This window comes from Oratosquilla oratoria, chromosome 38 (assembly GCF_046742065.1).
Source record: "Oratosquilla oratoria isolate Oo_2021 chromosome 38, ASM4674206v1, whole genome shotgun sequence".
Taxonomy (NCBI): domain Eukaryota; kingdom Metazoa; phylum Arthropoda; class Malacostraca; order Stomatopoda; family Squillidae; genus Oratosquilla; species Oratosquilla oratoria.
The window spans coordinates 46,177,237-46,198,496 of NC_134814.1; the positions used below are offsets into that span (position 1 = coordinate 46,177,237).

A 21,260-nucleotide genomic window follows, 5' to 3' on the forward strand; every position below is an offset into this window, starting at 1 on the left:
CCACTCCCCTTCACCCTCCTCCTTCCCTCCCATCTTAGCACCTCTTGGATGATGGGTCATCCCTGCATCCTGTCCACTGCCCTGGGTCAGAAGCAGTGTTGCAAGACAGAGCACATCCACAGCAAGGCCACTTCATAAATTCGGCGACCCCCACTCTCCGTCCCCTCATGCAGAAAAAAAGAAGACGGGGAGAAATCCCTTCGGGCTGCATCAATTTTCTTTTTTCCTCATACATACTTCCTCATCCCCCATCCCACACCCACTCCCCCCTCAAGCATCACAGTCTCATTTATACACAACCCTTCTCCATTCACCCCTATTTTCTGTCCTCTCCCGTCCTTCCTCTACAGACATTCCTCTCTTTTGTAAAGCCCCTTTCTCCCTATCCTTCCATCTCATCCTAGGACGCCCCCTCATATTCACTCCTTCCACCTCTGCCTTCCACACTTCTTTTACTAATCTTTCTTCACTCATTCTTTCCATGTGTCCAAACCATCCTAATACTCTTTCATCAACCCTATCTCCCAGCTCCCTTTCCACCTCTGTTCTCCTCCTCACCTCCTCATTTCTCACTCTATCTAGCCTAGTAACCCCTATCATACTTCTCAGACATTTCATCTCAAACACATTCAAACTCCTTCTCTCTTCCTCTCTCATGTTCCATATTTCTGCCCCATACATTGCTGTTGGCACTATCACTCCTTCATGTAACCTCCTCTTAGCATCCATTCCCAGATGTCTATTTCTCATTACACTTTTTAATCCACCAAGGCATTTACTCGCTTCTCTCAATCTACATTCTACCTCCACCCCCACTCCTCCCTTTCCTGTCACATTCACACCCAAGTATCTGAAACTATCCACTTCCTCCAGTTTCTTACCCTTAATGCTCACTTCCAGCCTACTGTCACTCTCTCCCCTTGTACACCTCATCACCTTACTTTTACCCACATTTATCTTCAGCTTCCTTCTTTCACACACCTTCTCAAACTCTGTCACTAACTTCCTCAATCCCTCCTCTGATCCTGCTACAAGCAGTGTCATCAGCAAACAACAGCTGGCTCACCTCCCACTTTTCTCCATTTTCTTTAATCATCTCCAACCCCTGACCCACTACCCTTGCATTCACCTTTTGCACCACCCCATCCATGTAAAGATTGAACAGCCAGGGCAACATAACACACCCCTGACGAAGTCCCACCTTTACCTCAAACCATTCACTCTCTCCATTTCTAATCCTAACACAAGCTCTACTACTCTCGTAATAACTCTTGACTGCTCTTAACAGCTTTCCTCCTATCCCATATATCTGCAGTACCTCCCACAGTGCCTTCCTGTCTACCCTGTCGTAAGCCTTTTCCAGATCCATAAAAGCCCAAAAAACATCCTTCCCCTTTCCTATAGATTTCTCACATATCTGTCTTACCACAAAAATCTGATCTACACATCCCCTACCAGCCCTAAATCCACACTGTTCTTCACCAATTACTCCTTCTGTTCCTCTCCTAATCCTCTCAATCAAGATCCTCCCATAAGCCTTCCCTACTACACTCAACAAGCTGATCCCTTTGTAATTACTACACTCACACTTGTCCCCCTTTCTCTTGTAAAGCGGAACTATACAGGCACTCCTCCAGTCCTCCGGCACTCTACCCTCTCTTAAACAAACATTAGATAACCTCACCAGCCAGTCCACCATAACTGTATTTCCTTTCTTCAGACATTCTGCATGGCATCCATCCAACCCAGGTGCCTTACCTGCTCTCATCATCTTAACAGCTGCTTTCACTTCATCCTTCCCTATTTCTCCTCCATTTCCCTCACTCATCACTCTCATTTTCTTAGCACTTCCCACTGCAACTACCTTTCCCTCCCTATCCTCCTTCACATTTAGCAACTCCCTGAAATACTTTGCCCACCTTCCTCTCACTGCCTTCTCTTCCATTATCATCTCTCCATCTGCAGCTTTTACCTTTTCTTTTCTACTTGATTCACCTCCTCTTCCTCTTTTAATTTCCTTCCAAAACATCTTTTTATTACTTTCAAGATTTTCTGTCATACTCTTTCCCCATTTCACATCTGCTCTCCCCTTTGCTTCCTTTATCTTATGCTTAACTTCCTTTCTCTTTACTTTGTATATCTCATACGATTCCCTCATCCTAATTTGTAACCAATCTATGAATGCCCGCTTCTTCTCTTCTACACCCTTCTTTGCTTCCTCATCCCACCACTCACTACCCTTCCTTCTATTTCCTCCCGCCCTCCTTGTTCCACACACCATCTTTGCACACCTTATGACTCCCTCCTTGAACCATCCCCTTTCCTCCTCCACTCCTAGTTCTACTATATCCTTTACTCTCTCAACTTCTTATACTCATTCTCCTTTTTTTCCTCATTTAAGCAGTTCACTCTAAGTACCTCCCTACCTTTTGCTCTTTTCCTCTTTCTCCACCTATTTTCCACTCTCAACTTACCTGCCACCACGAAATTATCTGATATTCCCCCACTCTCTCCCCTTTGAACATGTACATCCTTAACTCTTCCTACCATACTCCTGGTCACCACTTTATAGTCCATTAACGCTCTATCTGCCACCCTTCCATCCACCACCCTCTTCCATGTGTACTTATGCTTGACTTTCTTCTTAAACACTGTATTTGCTATCATCAACTCTCTTTCAAGACACATCTCCACCATAAATTCTCCACTATGATTTTTACCTGGAACTCCATACTTCCCAATATATATATATGAGTGGAAGGGTGGTGAGGTAAACACCAAAAACTGTTGGAGCTTTATTACTAACATTTCATCCTATAAGGACTTCCTCAGAGTGTACACAAACATTTCATTGATAGCTTGTATACTCCTAGCTTGTCCCGTTCTCCCGGATCAACATCACTCGTCCCACACTTCTGCCCAGCTTGGTGAAGAAACATACCACTTGCTAACCTTGCTATCTTGATAAACCCATCTTGGTGGTTGCTACATGGGTATGAAACAATGTATGCTACCTCAATTATTCTCCTTTCCTTTTTTGATAGTCCTCTATGGAGCACCTGTGTGTTTTCCCAATCTGGTAGGTGGCCAAAGTTTTCAAGGTGGACCACTAATGAATTTGAAGTACAGTGGGATCTAATGACCGCTTTTCTGCTCATATGTCTGTTTATTGATCCCTCTACCAGTTTCTCCATAATAGATAGCAGGACAACTTTTACACGGTAAATCAAGCTGTTCTCTTTTGCTTCAACTTTGTTAATGGTTTTATTTCTCACAATCTTGCCTACCTTCGACCCTGTACTGAAAGCATTTTTCAAACCTGCCCTGGTAAGAAACTGTCCCATTTGGCTCAAGAGTTTAGAGTTTGGACAGACAAAATACTAGACCTAAGTGCCACTATAACCTACATGTAGAAATATAAGGAACATGTAGCACTAGAAGGAGAGAAATTCAAGAAAGAAGCTAGGAGGATACTTATGAGATCCAACAGAAGTAAAAAATTAGTGGGGTTACTGGAGGAAGCCCCTAGACCACCCAATATGTGCAGATTTCCAAAAGCACACAAACCTAACATCCCAATGAGACCCATTTCTTCTGAGATTGGTAGTGCTCCACATAGATTGGCAAGATGTTCGGCCAAACTTTTGTCTGCCAGACTAGGATCAGTGAGCAAAGCCAATTTGAAAATGCAAATGATCTGATCAAAAGGTTGTGAAATGCGGATCTCTCACAGAAGACCTTAGTTTCGTATAACGTAACATATTTCTTCACTAATGTCTCCATTGAAGGGACATTAAAGGTTGCTAGAGAGGTGGTCAACGATATGAGAGACAATGACATACCACCCAATATGTGCACCCAATATGTGCAGATTTCCAAAAGCACACAAACCTAACATCCCAATGAGACCCATTTCTTCTGAGATTGGTAGTGCTCCACATAGATTGGCAAGATGTTCGGCCAAACTTTTGTCTGCCAGACTAGGATCAGTGAGCAAAGCCAATTTGAAAATGCAAATGATCTGATCAAAAGGTTGGGAAATGTGGATCTCTCACAGAAGACCTTAATTTCATATGATGTAACAAGTTTGTTCACTAATGTCTCCATTAAAGGAACATTAAAGGCTCCTAGAGAGGTGGTCAACAATATGAGAGACAATGACATACCACTAGGTAAGAAAGATTTTTCAAAATTAGTATCCCTTTGTGTGAAATTTGGCCCCTCTGTTTTCAATAATGAAGAATATTTTCAGTGTCATGGACTTGCAATGGGGAGTTCCCTCAGTGCTTTATTGGCCTCATTGTATATGGAGTTGTTAGAGAGAGATAATTTTATAACAATAATAGGCTGGGATACCACCTGCATGCAGAAAGTGGACGATGTGCTTGTCATTGCTCCCAGAGAAATTGACCTTAACGTAAAGCTGAAGAGGTTAAACAGGATAAAACAGGACAAGCAGTTCACAGTGGAGCACAAGGAAAATAATAGGTTGGCCTTCCTGCACATAGTGATATGGAGTAAAAGGAATAACACCTCATTCTCAGTCCACAGGAAAGGCACAAACAAAATTGATGTCATGCACTCCTACTCAACCCACAATGACAAAATCGAGAGTATCATAGGTTCCTTCCTAAGAACATACTGAATATGCAGTGAGGAATTCCTCCAGGAGGATATTCACTACATATTTGATGGTTTAAAAAAAAATATATGCTATCCAGAAGAGTTAATACACAGACCAAAGGAAAAGGCCTTGAAAATTTGAAACAGAGAGGGAGAAGAAAGGAGCAGACAATGTTTTTTCTCAATCCCCATATCTACACTCTCGAGCCAAATGGGACAGTTTCTCATTAGGGCAGGTTTGAAAATTGCTTTCAGTACAGGGCCTAAGGTAGGTGATATTGTGAGAAACAAAAATATTAACAAAGTATATATTGTGGCATCATGACAGGTGTAATAATAGTAAGAATGGAAATCACATGACTGGGAACAGACGTTATTCCTGAGTGATTTTGTCTTATGAGGCTTCTTCAGAGGTAATAATTTATATAATATGAATGCATTGGTATCTATAAGGAAGTTGCTGTGGTTCACAATGGATATGGGGGTGAGAATCTGCATGTTGATTGGTCCGTTGGTTATATTGGGTCTGGTGTGTGTCGGGCGGTGGTAGCTGCCTGCTTCTGTGTGAGATCTGAAAAAGACCTGAGGGTTATCATCACAAAAGATATGTCCTCTGACAAACATATAAACAAAATTGTTGGCAAAACCTATAACTTGCTAAGATCAATAAAAGTGGTTTTTACTTACTTGGATAAAGAAATGGTAAAGAAAATGCAAGTCAAACTGATAATACATAAATTGGAGTACACAGCGACACTATGGTCATCCAGTACTAAAAAGAATATAAGGAAAACTGAGAGAATCCAGAGAGCAACTACAAAGATGGACCCAACATTATAAAAAATGTCATATGAAGAAATATTGTCAAAATTAGAATTACCAACTCTGGAACAAAGAAGAGAAGGTGACCATCTACAGAATTATGAGAGGTGTGGAAATCCTCAAAAAGGACAATAATAGAAGAACCTTGAAAAAACAGCTTTCTCCACATAGTGATGGATGTATGGAACATATTAAACAAAACAATAGTGTGGGCAAATACAAGAATTTTAGAGCAAATTTGATATGGCAAAATACAGAGACAGGACACCATGACCGTAGCTCCCCTTCCTGTAAGATACAACTAGGTAAACACACATACAGTATATATATGTGTATATATATATATATGTATATATATATATATATATATATATACAGTATACATATATATACATATATATATACATATATATACACACATATATACATATATATATATACATATATATATATACATATATATACATATATATACATATATATACAAAGGATTACAAAGGCAAAGCATGCCGACAGGAGACCTTTTGATCCATATCTAGGTCGGATGAAAAAAAAAAAAAAAAAAAAAAAAAAAATCACATTAAAAATAAATTAAAACTACAACAATGTAAACAACAATTAAAACACACAAACAAATGCATTGGTATAGTTGAATAACAAACAAACAGGCAAATAGCAAATGATAATAAATAGCAAATGATAATAAATTGACACACAACTGATAAATAAAAATCAGACAGACAAATGATAACAAAACAAAAAATATAAGACAAATTACGATCACCACAGCATGTTACTCAGGTATCCATCCAAATGATTCTCAAAGCCCCGAACCGAACTACATTGCACCACCTGTGCAGGAAGCTCATTCCACTCACCAACCACACGGTTGGCAAAGTTGCCCCCACCCACCTCCAAACCGAATCCACCTCCGGACAGCCCGAGACCACCGCCTCCTGCCCGACTCTCATTCAATGTAAAAACCTGGTCACCCCTGATGTTGTCAATTCCCTTTAGAATTCTAAAGACCTGTATCAAGTTACCTCTGAGTCTACGCTCTCTCAGAGAAAACAGATTCATATGCCCTAATCAACCCTCGCACGATTCACTTTTGATACCTGGAACCAGCTTTGTGGCTCGCCGCTGCACCTCTTCCAGTCTGTCAATGTCTCCAATGAGATTCGGTAACCACACGGAAACAGCACATTCCAAATGTGGACGAATTAACGATTTATACAGCCTGTTATTGAGTGATGGACCCCTGAACTCAAAAGATCGCGCAACTAGTCCTAGAATCCTATTTACTTTCTCAGAGGCTGAAATACACTGCTTGGATGACCCGAGGTCGCCACTGACAACCACGCCGAGATCCCTCTCATTATCCACTCTTATCAACGAACTCCCAAATAACTTGCAATCGCACTTACTGTCATTCCCACCTATGTGCATTACCTTGCATTTACTTGTGTTAAATTTCATTACCCACATTTCAGACCACCGCTGCAACTTATCCAAATCTTCCCGAATATCTAATTGGTTTGAGCGATCATCTGCCACTCCGCACAGCCCTGCATCATCAGCAAATTTGGAAACAGTAGATTTCAGTCCATGGTCTATATCATTTATATATACTATGAATAGAAGTGGCCCAAGAACGGAACCCTGAGGAACTCCACCTGCAACACCTTTCCATCCAGAAGCCCCTCCACTTAAAACAACTCCCCGTTTTCGACCTTTCAACCAATTACCAGTCCAACCCAACAGGCCACCACTTATTCCATGCAAAGCTAATTTAGTAAGTAGTCTTTCGTGTGGGACGGCATCAAAAGCCTTTGCAAAGTCCAGATATACCAAATCTACATTGCTTCTCTTGTCATAATTCGAGACAACTGTGTTGCAGAACTCGAGTAAGCCAGCCACGCAAGAACGCTTCCGTCTGAAACCATGTTGGCCATCACCCATCAAACGGCCACCCTCCAAATGACACTCGACAGCATCTCCGATGACAGCCTCCATCACCCCTCCCACGATCGAAGTCAAACCAACAGGCCCACAGTTACCTGGCTTCCCCCCGTCACCTTTTTTGAATATGGGAGTAACGTTAGCTAGCTTCCACTCTCCCGGGACACCTCCGGATATGATGGACCTCCCAAAAACAATCTCCAATGGAACAACAATCTCACCTTTCACCTCCTCTAAGATTCCAGGACGCCAACCGCCAGGCCCCGTGCTCTATTAACTTTGAGTCTGTCTACACACCTTTTAATCTTTTCCCTTGTTACACCCACCGCAGTGAGCAAGTCCACCCCAGACCTTTCACAGGTTCCAGCCCGGAATCCACCCTGAGGCGCTTCGCTCACGAACACCGAGCCAAAACAATTGTTTAAGATATCACACATTCCTTCATTTGAACATTCAAGCTGACCGTCAGCAGATAACAGCGGACCAATAGGATTCCCAACAACCCCCCCATCTCCAATGCAACCGCAGAACTCTTTGGGACTCTCTTTGGATTCCTCAGCGACGTCCACCTCGCACCGTCGCCCTCTCCTTCCATACATATATATATATATGTATGTATATATATATATATATATATATATATATTATACATATATACATATATGTATGTATATATATATATATACAGGTACTCCTAGTTTAACGACCTACTCAGTTAACGACAACTCGGAGTAACGACGGGCTTTATGATGTCGTTTAACGTAAATCTCCAGAAGTTACGACGTCGTGTATGATAATTAAGTTGGCTGAGGCAAATTTGTATGATGTTATAAATGAACTTGTACGGTGGATATTAGCTGCGAGGTAAAGTGTTCTGAAGCTTAGGTCTACATTACCATCCTGCAAGCTGCAAAAACTACCTGGGGTACAGTGTATACCGGTAGTGGTAAATTTTTAGTTTCAACCATGGGCGCAATATAACAATAGAAAATTATTTATCAATTTTGTATATTATAATGTATCAACGTAATATGCAATTTTGTGAGTGGAAATGAAAACAAAAATGCTAAAACAGATTTCGTAAGTAACGAAGTCATGTCGGACGAATGGTACACCATGTTTGATGATAGATGCCGATGTCGAAGAAATGAAATGATGATAAATTAATTCGTCTAACCTAAACTAAACTAACCTGTGTTTAATAAATCATTACCTGCAAATTAAATGTCATCCTGCTCATCCTCATTGTCGTCGTCGTGAGAGACGTTGGCAGACGACAAGATGGCGTCCCAAGCCTATGCTACCGACTTCGTTCATTAGCATATTTTCTTGTAGCATGGTATTTTTTTACTTTCATTTCCGCCCACAAAATTGCATATTACGTTGATACATTTTAATTTACAAAATTAATAATTAATTTTTTATTGCTATATTGCGCCCATTGTCGAAACTAAAAAAATACCCCGGTATTCAATATGGAATGTCAGCATACGTGGATTTGGTCATATACGGTAATTTTAGGAACCTAACCACCGTAGATAAACAGTAAATAAAGCTTTAATGTACTGTATAAAAGAGGGAAAATACACGAAAATAAAGATACATGTATTGCTGGACATTGTACATACAGTACATGTACGTATATGTATACACTTTCGCTTAACGACCAGTTCGGTTAACGACGGCGCGCTGGTCCCAATTGTCGTCGTTAAACGAGTACCTGTACATACATATATATATATATATATATATGTATATATATATATGTATGTATATATATGTATATATACATATGTATGTATATATATATATGTGTATATATATATACATATACACACACATATATATATACATATATATATATACATATATATATACATATATATATATATATATACACACAGTCAGTCGGTAAGGCGACGGCAGTGAGATTTCATGAGTCTGGTTCAAATCCGGGGACAACAGTCAGGATTATTTGATCGACATCGCCGTCACTGGTGATTCTATTCAGGTATAACAACAATGATAACTCCATCAAGGAAATGTACCAGTCTAACCAATAGCTAAGTAGCCCTGGTTCTCTGTAAAATAATAAGTACAGATAGCAGTTAGCAGTAGACTTAGTTCCTCAGAAAGTAGATTAACTTCCAGGTTGGAGAATTTCATAGGGTCAGTAGCTCAGTTGGTAAGGGAATGGCAGTGAGATTTCATGAGTCCGGTTCGAATCCAGGGACAACAGTCGGAATTATTTGATCGACATCACTGTCACTGGTGATTCTATTCAGATATATATACACATACATATATATATATATATATATATATATATATATATATATATATATATAATCATATACCTATTAGAGAAATGTAATGCAGTCACACACTAGTGAAATAAGACTTTTAATCCACTATCAGAGAAATAAGTTCAAAGATACGGAAGATCTGTATATCTTGGCCACTATATGTGGTCCTCTTCAGCAGATAGATACAAAAAGTGGTGAACAAGAATAAATATAGCCATGAGGCGTACAGTTAGGTGATGGGGAAAGGGGGGAATCATGTCACATGCCCTTGATGAGGTTGCGTCAAAGGTTGACAGTGAGGTCAGGTCCAATTACTTTTGAAATTAATTTATTGACTGCTACCCAAGTGATGCAGTCTGGGGACCATTGACCTTTAAAGGTATTGAAATCTGAGTAGTGTTTAATAAGGGAGGATTTGATTATTTTTTTCCAGGAACTACATTGGGATTTGTAAATGATGGCAGCATTTTTCCAGTCCATGCGATGATCCTCCTTGCTGGTATGAAGAAACACCACAGAATTCTCTTGAACATATTTGATTGAATTTTTATGTTCTTTGATTCTTACGGAATTCTCTTGGATATATTTGATAGAGTTTTTATGTTCTTTGATTCTTGTGGTTAAGTCTCTTCCTGTTTGGCCTAAGTACAAACTACAAGGTAGCTTATATACCACAGGGCTGTTATCCACACTAGTTCTATGGTGTACATTCACTACTTTTCTAAATATACTGTTGATGTAGTTGAATATCATCTTAATGTTGTTATTGGGTAATAATTTGGAAACAGCGTTGATGGACTCATTATAAGGTAATATGATGTTTTTGTTACTTTTGAAAGAGTGTAGGGAACAATAAGTGGATAACGTACACCAACTGGCTTGTTCATTGGTTAAGAGAAAAAGTCACTGGATAAGAAATCAGCAAATTTGATACCATTACTCAAAGATCTAACAAGCTGTAGACAAGTATCCTTGACCAAAATCTATGAAAAAATGTAAAAGATGATGCATTTGGAAAAAGGCATTTTGACTGATAATCAATTTGAGTTTAGAAAAGGAAAGTCTTGTGTAAGCAACCTGATTTTTTTCTTTTACTCAAGAGTGGTAGATGTACTGCATGAGTGAGGTGGATGGGTGGATTGTGTGCACCTAGATTTGGAAAAGGCATTTGTCAAAATGGAGAATACAAAGAGTGATAACCAAGATGATCCCAAATCCAAACAAGTCATATGAAGAAATACTGAAGAAAATAGGAATTCCTGTATTGAAATAACAGAGAGAGAGAGAGAAATTATATGATATTAGTACTGTGATCAGAGAAAAGTATATGTAGGATATGCTGGGCCCCGCAGACAGCAAGCCCGCGGTAATGTGCTGTAGGCAGTTGGCCTTGGGTATCAATAAAGACATTAATGAAGCTCGTCTCTCACTCGCCTATTCTATATGGCGCAGTGACAGCCCTACGGATGTATGCATTCACTATGGCTGGTTGTCACCCCCGTCTAGCAACTCAGACCCCACAGTCCAGCTGTCGGTCCCCTCAAGCAGCTACAACCCTGGAACAGGCCCATCAGCTGCTACTGGCACAGACCGAAGCCATCACAGCCTTGCAGCAACTGGTGGTGACAAGACCCAGCCGCCATTCTCCAGCCCACCGGTCTGCAGCCCCTGAGAAATGTGACCTGGGCACATCCTCAGCAACATTTTGCACCTGGAGGCACTCTATGGAGTACTGGTTAGGTCTCAACAGCTTTACAACAGTCGAAGCAGTCATGCACATTCGCCTTCTCTGTGCCCCGATCATGCAATGCTCCTTGGACTCCAGGTACACCACACAGCAGTGGGAGACCCTTTTCATCAGTGACGCTCTGGACACCATAGGTCGCATGGCCTTGCAGGCGACCAAGCAGGCAGCAGATTGGTGCATGTTCTTCTTGACCACACAGGAACCCAGTGAGTCCATCTGTGACTACTTTACACATTCAACACAGTGTGCCCCAGGTTGTGAATTCGAGTGCTCGCAATACGAGTGCAGCCTGTCTGAGTACATGCTCCTCCGGAAGCTAGTGTGTGGTTTACAGAGTATAGTGCTGAAAGAGGAGGTGTTTTGTCAGAGTGAATCCTTTAGTGATGTGGATTCATTACACAAATTCTGTGTCACTTTCAAGGCAGCACAGAAAGATGCCTGCCACAGTACCAGGGATGGGAATCTTGGAAGAGAAACCCTCGCTGTGACAGCTGGGGTGGCATCGCTGCCAGACACACAAACAGAAGTCTCCCCTCTGGCCGCCAGGGCTTGCCACCAATCAGCCATCAACTAGCCCCCAGCCCACCCACCACAGTCGAACCTGAAACGCTGTGGCAACTGTGGTCTGAGGCACAAGTTCGGGAGAGGACTGTGTCCCATGGAGACACTGGTATGCCACGGCTGTGGCAAAGTCAGACACATGCAAAAGATGTGTAGAAGTAAAGGCAGACACACAGCAGCGGCAACAGCTGAGGGGCTGGAGACATCTGGCATCATCATTGCAGGGGTAGGTGTGGCCCAGTGTCAGCCACAGATTTGGGTGACCTTTAGCTGCTCTTGAGGAGGTACGAAGTTGAATAGAATCCAGGCCGTACCTGACACAGGAGCACAGGTGGTGTGTGTAGCTGGTCCGGGGCTACAGTCTGCTCTGGGCATCAAGATGGCATTGCTAACACACCAAGGAAGCCTGCGAGATGTGGCAAACATCAACTTACAACCCCTGGGCTCCTTAACCTGTCACCTACAGTATGGCAACAAGTCTATAACACAGGAGGTGTTTGTTATGAAGACAGCCACACAGTGCTACAATTCAGTGCAAGTCTGCGAGGAGCTGGGGCTGGTGCATGACAATTTTCCTCATCACATGGTCGCCGCAGGAGTGGCAGTCATCGACGTTGACAATGCTGCCACACAATCAACTGACATCGTGTTCCCTCACTCGCTCTCACTCCTGTTTCCCCCTGGAGGAAAATGTGCCTCGACTGGAGGAATGACTCCTCTGTCACTTTTCAGGATCCAAATTCAACACAACCAGGAGTCCCCTCCCAGTGATGGTTGGCAAGCCACACACCATCCACCTGCTACCAGACGCCAAGCTCTATGCATGTTACACACCGGCCACCACACCTAAACACTGGGAGGTGGAAGTCAAGAAATAGCTGGACAATGATGTCAAGATGGAGTTCCTAGAACCAGTGTTGGTGGGAGAGGCTACGGAATGCTGTGCAAGAATGGTGGTTGTTGCTAAAAAGTCCAGCTAGCCCACATGCACCATCAATAACCAGAATCCTATAGTATAGAAAGAATCTGCTGGTATGGGATGAAATATTCCCAAGAGGTCACAATAAAAAAAAAGTGAAAAAGCAAACTTGTTTGAAGAATGCTAGGAAGTATAGCTTTCTATATACAGGTAGTTCTCGTTATATGCGGGGGTTCCGTTCCGCATATATCGAACTATTGAACCTATGGGAAAAAGGGGGATACGTTCTCAACTCGGATTGATTTTTTTTTGTTTTTTTTTTTTTTTTTTTTTTTTTTTTTTTTTTTTTTTTTTTTTTTTTTTACATATTTTATTTTGGCAAAGGGCTTACATACTGCATCTCATATATGTTTACATACATTTTAGCACAAGGCAATGGATTAGGGGCTGAGTGGTGCAGGCTCATCGGGGTCTTCTTCATCATGTGAAGTTTGTAACAATGCTTCCTCGGGAAAAGACGCTACCGTAAACATCACTTATTTCGCCAAGCGTATTTTCTTCAGCTGTTTGAAAAATCAGTCTGTTTACAATTCACATTTCAGACTGCTTGCTACGCTTAAACTGACTGTTGATGTGCTCTGGAGATACACAGGCAGGCTTACTGCTTAGAGTTTATCCAGTGCGGAGAATAAACGATAATTCTTGCAGAGAGTGAAAATTGACGAAATTAATTGGGGCAGTAATAAGTATCAAAAATTAATTTGTTTGTGAAAAAAATAATTAATTTGTGTATCAAAAAAGCTTAATTACCTGCAGAAAGACAATGGTTTGGCCTATGAAACAGGAAGGATGCCTAAGACGATGCCGTCTGTACAGCTGCCGGTGTTGTGATAACGCCGCAGTGATGCCAGCTCTACCTAGCTGATGCAGCCAGTGTTACCACACGGCTTTATGCGCACCAACTTCAAATATATAATAGGTATTTTGAAAAAAATAATCGGCCGCGACTATTTTTATTTATTTTTTTTAGGTCAAATCGCATATCTTCGAATATATCCCCGCACATATCGAAAAGTGGTGCAAATTCTTGAATCGCATATACGCGAATTCGCATATATCGAAGTCGCATATATCGAGAACTACCTGTATATATGTGTGCGTGTAGACTTCTGGAACAAGTTGGATAAAAAATAATCTAAGCTAACACCATAAATGGACTTATAGGTAAGTTTGATGAGTGGAGGCAGAGATGGGATTCCATGAGCACAGCTCCAACTCCTTATACTACAATTAGGTAAATACAAGTAAATGATGGGTACACAGTTACATGCAAGAACCCTCAATTGCACTCACCCATCTTATTACATCATGCAACCACAATCAATAGAATGCAACAAAAAACTACGGACAGCATACTACTAAAACATCTACAAAAAATATCAGCTACACCACACAAAGCATCTATACAAAAATGCATCAACTGATCACAAAACAAGCATTTCAAGGCTGACTAAAAAAACTCCTTATTCCATTAAACTACTCCAGACGTTAACTATGCAGAAAAATTCCTCTTAAAACAAGGAAGAACCTCTCTAGCACAACTATGTTCAGGTTACTACCAACATTAAAACAATACAAACACCTAATAAGTCTGGTTACAAAAACAAACTATCCAAGATGCAAAAATCACACAGGAGACACCAAATACTTCAATATACTGCCTAACTCAAGCCATACCCAGACAACACAATATTTCTTCCTTGAGTGAGTTATAGGCTAATCCAATGGCTGCTGCAGGCTAACTAGAAGCTGTGGGCTTCCTGCAACAAAATCTGGGGCGACAGATTGTAAAGCACCATATCTTATTTACGCATTTGGTTGTGATTTTCTTTAAATTCATTCAGGTAACAAGATGGACCCAAAAGTGCTAACCTTAACAGTGTAAGAACTCCTTCTCAGCTGATTAAACTTTAGATGATCTGGAATAACTGTAAAATGTATGACCAAGCTGAGAGGGTTAGCTCAGATAGTTCTAGATCTCTTTAGTACTGGAACATTTTCAACTGAGTAATATTGTCTCTTATTAATTGAAGAAAAACAACAAAGAATGAAATTAGCAGCCTGAGCTGTTTCAAAGACGTCCATATATTCTTAAGGTAGCTATAGTTCAAATTAGTGCTGGAGGGCTCACCTGGTTGTGGTCTGAAGGAAGAGTTAGTGTGTGAATCACTTCTAACACTCATTCGGGAAGCTGATCTTGCTTGCTGAGGAGTTCCCACAACCAAAGGCATTGGATTAGTAATGTTCATTGTGTGCATGCCTGAGGGATGGAAATTGGTTGGGGCTGGCATTTGAACTTGTTGGACAGGAAAGAGGTTGGTTTGTTGAGTTGTGAGATAAGGAAGAGAAGGGTTGATGAACTTATCATTTTCTGGAGGATTAGATGAGGGTACTTGAGCCACATGATTGGTTATTGTTGCAACCCTTGCATTTCCTCTCCCATAATTTCGATTCCAAACTCGCCCACGAGAGTTCATTCCATTGAACCTGTGTAGATAGAAGTGAAAGTCTTAGTTGATCATACAAATATATTATTTCTGATTAAGGTTTCATAATATACACAAAAATATATTTAAAGAATTGAAGGATCATATAAATTGGGAGAAGAAGGAATAAAAAAAGCAGAAAATGAGAAGGACCTGAGAGTCATTATTATGAATAATATGTCACCTGAGAAACATATAAACAAAATTTTTGGAGAAACTTATAATCTAATAAGAACAATCAAAGTGACATTTACATACCTGGATGAAGAAATGGTGAAGAAACTATTAATCACGTTGATAAGACCAAGATTGGAATATGCAGCAATGATGTGGTCACCAAATACAAAAAAATGTATAACAAAACTTGAAAGAATACAAAGAGCAATTACAAAACTGGCACCAACACTCTCAAAACTATCATATGAAGAGAGACTAGCAAAACTTGAGCTACAAACACTAGAGCAAAGAAGAGAGAGAGGAGATTTGATAACTATTTACAGAATCATGAAAGGCATAAAAATTATTGATAGAGAGAATCTGATAAAATGGGATGAAAGAAATACAAGAGGACATGGAAAGAAAATCAAGAAAGACAGCTATAGAAAAGATCTGAAAAAGAATAGCTTTCCTCACAGAGTAATAGACATTTGGAACAAGTTAGATGAGAAAGTAGTGTATGCAAAAACAATACATGAATTTAAAAATAGTTTAGATAAAATGAGATATAAAGACGGGACACCACGAGCATAGCTTCCCTTCCCGTAAAATACAACTAGGTAAATACATACCAAGAGTTTTTCCCCTTATAAGGGAGATAGCTGAGTCAGAGGCACGTACCTAATTCACACCCATTTCACTCCCCTCCACTATCCTTTCCCCCCTACCATCTCAACTCCTCGTGGATGATGGGTCATCCCTGCATCCGCCAACTGCCCTGGGTCAAATGCAATGGAGCAAGACACAGTACATCCACAGCAAGACCACTTCACTTCAACGGCGACCCCCCTTGCATAACTGTATCATCAATACACATTCTCCATTTATCCCTATCTCCTGCTTTCTCCCTTCCTTCCTAAATGGATGTCCCCTATTTACTCAATACCTCCTCCACCACATCCATCCATCTCATCCTCGGTCATCCCCTAAAGTTCACTCCTCCTACCTCTGCTTTCTCCACCCCTTTTACTAATCTTTTATCACTCATTCTTTTCATGTGTCCAAACCATCCCAATAATCTTTCATCAGCCTTATCTACCATCTCCTTTTCCACTCCCGCTCTCCTCCTCACCTTGTTGTTCCTCGCTTTGTCCAACCTTGTAACCCTTACCATACTTCTCAAGACATTTCATCTCAAACACATTTAAACTTTTCCTTTCTGCCTCTCTTAAATTCCAAGCCTCTGCCCCATACAATGGCTTTAGCACAATCCCCTTTCATATAATCTCCTCTTTGTTGTGGTAATTGTTATTGGGAACATTAGTGTTATTGGGAACATCAGTGCTTGGGAAACTTTCCCTCAAAGTGTTATTTTCTTTCGATTCAGGAGCCTTTCCTGAAACTTTGAACCACGCCTATCGTAACTTTAAATAAGATACGATTAAACTCCCCTCCTCTTTATTTGTTAAATCTATGCAATAATTTTGGTTTGATAAATCAGGGACTTTGAGAAATTACTTAAAGTGAATGTTAACCCGTGGCCTTTTGAGCTTTTTTCGAACTCGTAAGAGTCCCTCGCATTACGGTCCACATTATCGTCGGGTCAGACATCAGACAAACCAGAGCTCTGGTTCAAGATGGACCTCTTATTCAAAAGCAAGGGACCTTATGTCTTCAGTTTCAGAAGGCCTTCAAGATCTACCTAATTTAAACTTACCCTTGTTTGAGAACCCAACCCTGCAGAATTTTGTGACTGGTAAGTTCTCAAACTTTTCCTGAATTGTTAAACCTCAATTTTCATATTGTATACATTCCCAGTTGTCTATTTTTCATAACAAAATTTAATACCCCATGACATTTACTTGCTTCTCTCAATCTACAACTTACCTCCACCTCTATTCCTCCCTTTCTTGCCACATGTGGCTCTAAATACCTAAAACTACCCACTTCCTCCAGCCTCTCTCCTTTTAGACTTCCACTCACTGCTGTCCTCTACCCTTATACATCTCATCACCTTGTTTTTACCCACATTTACCTTCAACTTTCTCCTATTGCATACCTTTCCAAACTCCATCATTAACTCCCTTAATCCCTCCTCCGGCCCTGCCACAAGTGTAGCATCGTAAGCATACAACAACTGGCTCACCTCCCCTTTTTCTTCATTTTATTTCTCTAACGCTCTCCAGTCCCCTGTCCATTGCCATCGCCTTTACCTCCCGCATCACCCCATCCATGTACACACTGAACAGCCATGGTGACGTGACACATCCTTGATGCAATCCCACCTTTGCCTCAGACCACTTGCTCTCTCCACATCCCATTCGAACAGAGGTTCTATTACTCTCGTAAAAACATTGACTGGCCTTAACAGCTTTCTCCCAATTCCATATATCTGCAATACCTCCCACAGTGCCTTCCTGTCTAACCTGTCATAAACCTTTTCCAAAGCCATAAAGATTAAAAAAAACATCCATACCTTTTCTTAAAGCTTTCTCACATATCTGTCTTACCGCAAAAATATGATCCATGCAACCCCTACCTTTCCTAAACCCACACTGTTCCTCACCAATTACTTCCTCTGTTCCTCTCCTAATCCTCTCAATCAAAACCCTCCCACCTACACTCAACAAACTGATCCCTTTCAAACTACTCACACTCGTCCCCTTTTCCCTTGTAAAAAGGAACTATACAGGCACTTTCTAGCCCTCTACCTTCATTTAGACACATTAAACAACCTCACCAGCCAGTCCACTATTACTGTACCTTCCTTTTTCAGACATTCCCCATGACACCCATCTAATCCAGGAGCTTTACATGTTATCATTTTCAGAGCTACTTGCACCTATTTTTTTGTTTTTTTTCTCTTCCATTTTCCTCTCCCATCACTGTCATTTTATTAGCACCTCCCACTGCTACCATCAATCCCTCCCTATCATCCTCCACACTCAATAGCTCTCTAAAATACTCCACCTATCGTCCCTTTACTGCTTCCTCTTCTGTCAAGATCTGTTCATCTGCGCCTTTTACCTTTTTTTCTCTACTTGACTCACCTCCTCTTCTTCTCGATTTACTTCCCAACCATCTTTTTATTGCTTCCAAAAATTTCTGCCATATTTCTCCCCTATTTTATACCTGGTGTCTTTTTTTACCTTTATCTTTTGTTTTGTTTTTCTTTTCTTTATACTTCTCATATTTTTCTCTCATCCTACTTTGTAACCAGTCCCTGAAAGCTCATTTCTTCTCTTCTACTACCTTCTTCATTTCATCATCCCACCACTCACTACCCTTTCTTTTATTCCCTCCCATCCTTCTTGCTCCACATACAATCTATCCCCTGTCACTTCCTCCTTGAAATATCCCCTTTCCTGTTTCATGCTAACTTCCACTCTATCCTTCACCACCTCCCACAGTTCTCTCACTTTCTCCTTGTACTCCTGCTCCTTTTTCTTATTTAAACATTTTGCTCTAAGCACCTCCCTACATTCTGTCCTTTTCCTCTTTCTCCATATATCCTCCACTCTCAACATACCTTCCAAAAAATGACCTGATATTCCCCCACTCTCTCCCCTAAGAACATGTACATCCAAAGCTCTTCCTACTCTTCTCCTGGGTACCACAATATAGTCCATTAAAGTCCTAGCTACCACCCTTCCATCCACCACCCTGTCCCTTGTGTACTTATGCTTGATTTTTTCCTAAACACTGTGTAAACTATCATCAACTCTCTAGACACATCACCATCAACTCTCCACTACAATTTTTTCCTGGTACTCCACACTTCCCAACCACTCCATTTATTGGTTCATCTCCTACTTTAGCATTGAGATCTCCCAATACCACTACATTGACATTTCTCCCTAAAAATTCTATGCACTCATTTAAATATATCCAAAAAACCTCCCTTTCCTCTACATTCTTCTCCCTACCAGGCCCATATGCACTTGCAAAGACCTACATCTCCCTTCCCAATTTCACCTTCATTCACATTAACCTTGAAGAAGTCTCCTTCCATTCCACCACACATTTACCTATATCTTCATTTATTGGTATAGACACCTCTTCTCTCTCTCATCCTTTCTTCACTCCCAACACCCAACCCATTACACTCCCAAACTCAAACTCATCCCTCCCTTTCAACTTAATTTCACTTATTGCCAACACAAGCATCTTTCTTCTCACAAACATACTGCCTATCTCTTCCCTTTTACTCTCATCTGTACCACACTCATGCACATTAAAAGACCCAAATTTCAGGCTTCTGGTTGGAAAACTCCTCCCAGACTCTCTTATGTGTTTTTTTTTCTTTCTTTTTATTAATGTCTTCTTTAGGACTACAGAGAGTAGGATGCCGATCCTAGCCTCCATCCCATATGAATATATACATATACATATATATGCATATACAATTTTTTTTTATCAAAAGTAGATGGATTAAACATCTGGAAGAAAATAATATACTTAATCCAAAACAATTTGGCTTTAGACAAGGAAGATCATGTGCTACAAACTTGATTTATTTCTACTTAAGGCTAATAGAAATAATGCAAGAAAGGGATGGATGGGCTGATTGTGGTTTCCTAGATTTACAAAAGGCATTTGATAAAGTACCACACAAAAAGCTACTAAGAAAACTCGAAATAATAGGTGTACAAGGAAAGTTATTGAAATGGATGGAAGCTTTCTTGAACAGGAGAAAAATGTGGGTGGTACTAAGAGACAAAAACTTAACTTGGGAAGAAATGATAAGTAGGGTCCCATAATGTTCTGTATTGGCTCCAATATTGTCTGCCATATATATAAATGACATGGATGAAGGTGTAGAATGTTATATGAACTTCTTTGCAGATGATGCAAAACTACTAAAGAAAGTACAGAAAAAGACTGAGAGGCCTGGACAAAGTCTGTGAATGGGGCCAAAAGTGGAAAGTGAACTTCAACATCAAGAAATGTAGTATAATTGAGTTTGGAAAAAGTAAAAATAGAATATTAGGGCAACATAAAATTGGTACAAAAGAAGTTAAAAAGTAAGCTTGGAAAAGGACCTAGGAGTAATCATTAACAAAGACATGTCACAAGACAAACATATTAACAAAATAATAATAATAAAACCTACAACTTACTAAGGTCAATAAAGGTAGCCTTCAACTACTTGGATGAGGTAATGGTAAAGAAAATATTAGTCACACTGATAAGACCAAGATTGGAGTACGCTGCGACACTATGGACACCCAACACAAAAAAAGAATATAAAGAAATTAAAAAGAATCCACAAAGAAATGACAAGGATGGCACCAACATTTTCAAAATTGACATACAAAGATTGTCTAAACTGGATCTTGTGGTAATTGTTATTGGGAATCTTAGTGTTTACCTTAGTTCGGGAAACTTTCCCTCAAAGTGTTATTTTCTTCGATTCAGGGGCCTTTCCTGAAACTTCAAACCACGCTTATCGTAACTTTAAATAAGATACGATTAAACTCCCCTCCTCTTTATTTTGTTTATTAAATCTATGTAATTATTTTGGTTTAATAAATTGGGAATTAACTTTGAGAAATGACTTAAAGTAAATATTAACCTGTGGCCATCTGAGCTCTTTTCGAACTTGTAGGAGTCCCTTG

At 40.3% G+C, this 21,260-nt stretch overlaps 2 protein-coding genes across 3 annotated transcripts in view; one reads left to right on the forward strand and one right to left on the reverse strand.

Annotated features, from left to right (window-relative positions):
* Nucleotides 1-3,952: 3,952 nt before the first annotated feature.
* LOC143019919 (uncharacterized) lies at nt 3,953-4,645 on the forward strand. Its single transcript, XM_076175895.1, has one exon. It carries the CDS (start codon nt 3,953-3,955, stop codon nt 4,643-4,645), a length of 693 nt encoding a protein of 230 aa, XP_076032010.1.
* Nucleotides 4,646-5,064: 419 nt separating this feature from the next.
* The window catches only part of LOC143019775 (uncharacterized), a 102,342-nt gene continuing 86,146 nt past the window's right edge, over nt 5,065-21,260 (reverse strand). For both annotated transcript variants that reach the window (XM_076175758.1, XM_076175759.1), the window contains exons 6-7: nt 15,132-15,487; nt 5,065-5,194 (exon numbers count right to left, since the gene is read on the reverse strand). In XM_076175758.1, the coding sequence (XP_076031873.1) occupies nt 5,139-5,194; nt 15,132-15,487 (412 nt within the window). In that variant the 3' untranslated portion in view covers nt 5,065-5,138. The remainder of the gene's footprint in view (nt 5,195-15,131; nt 15,488-21,260) is intronic.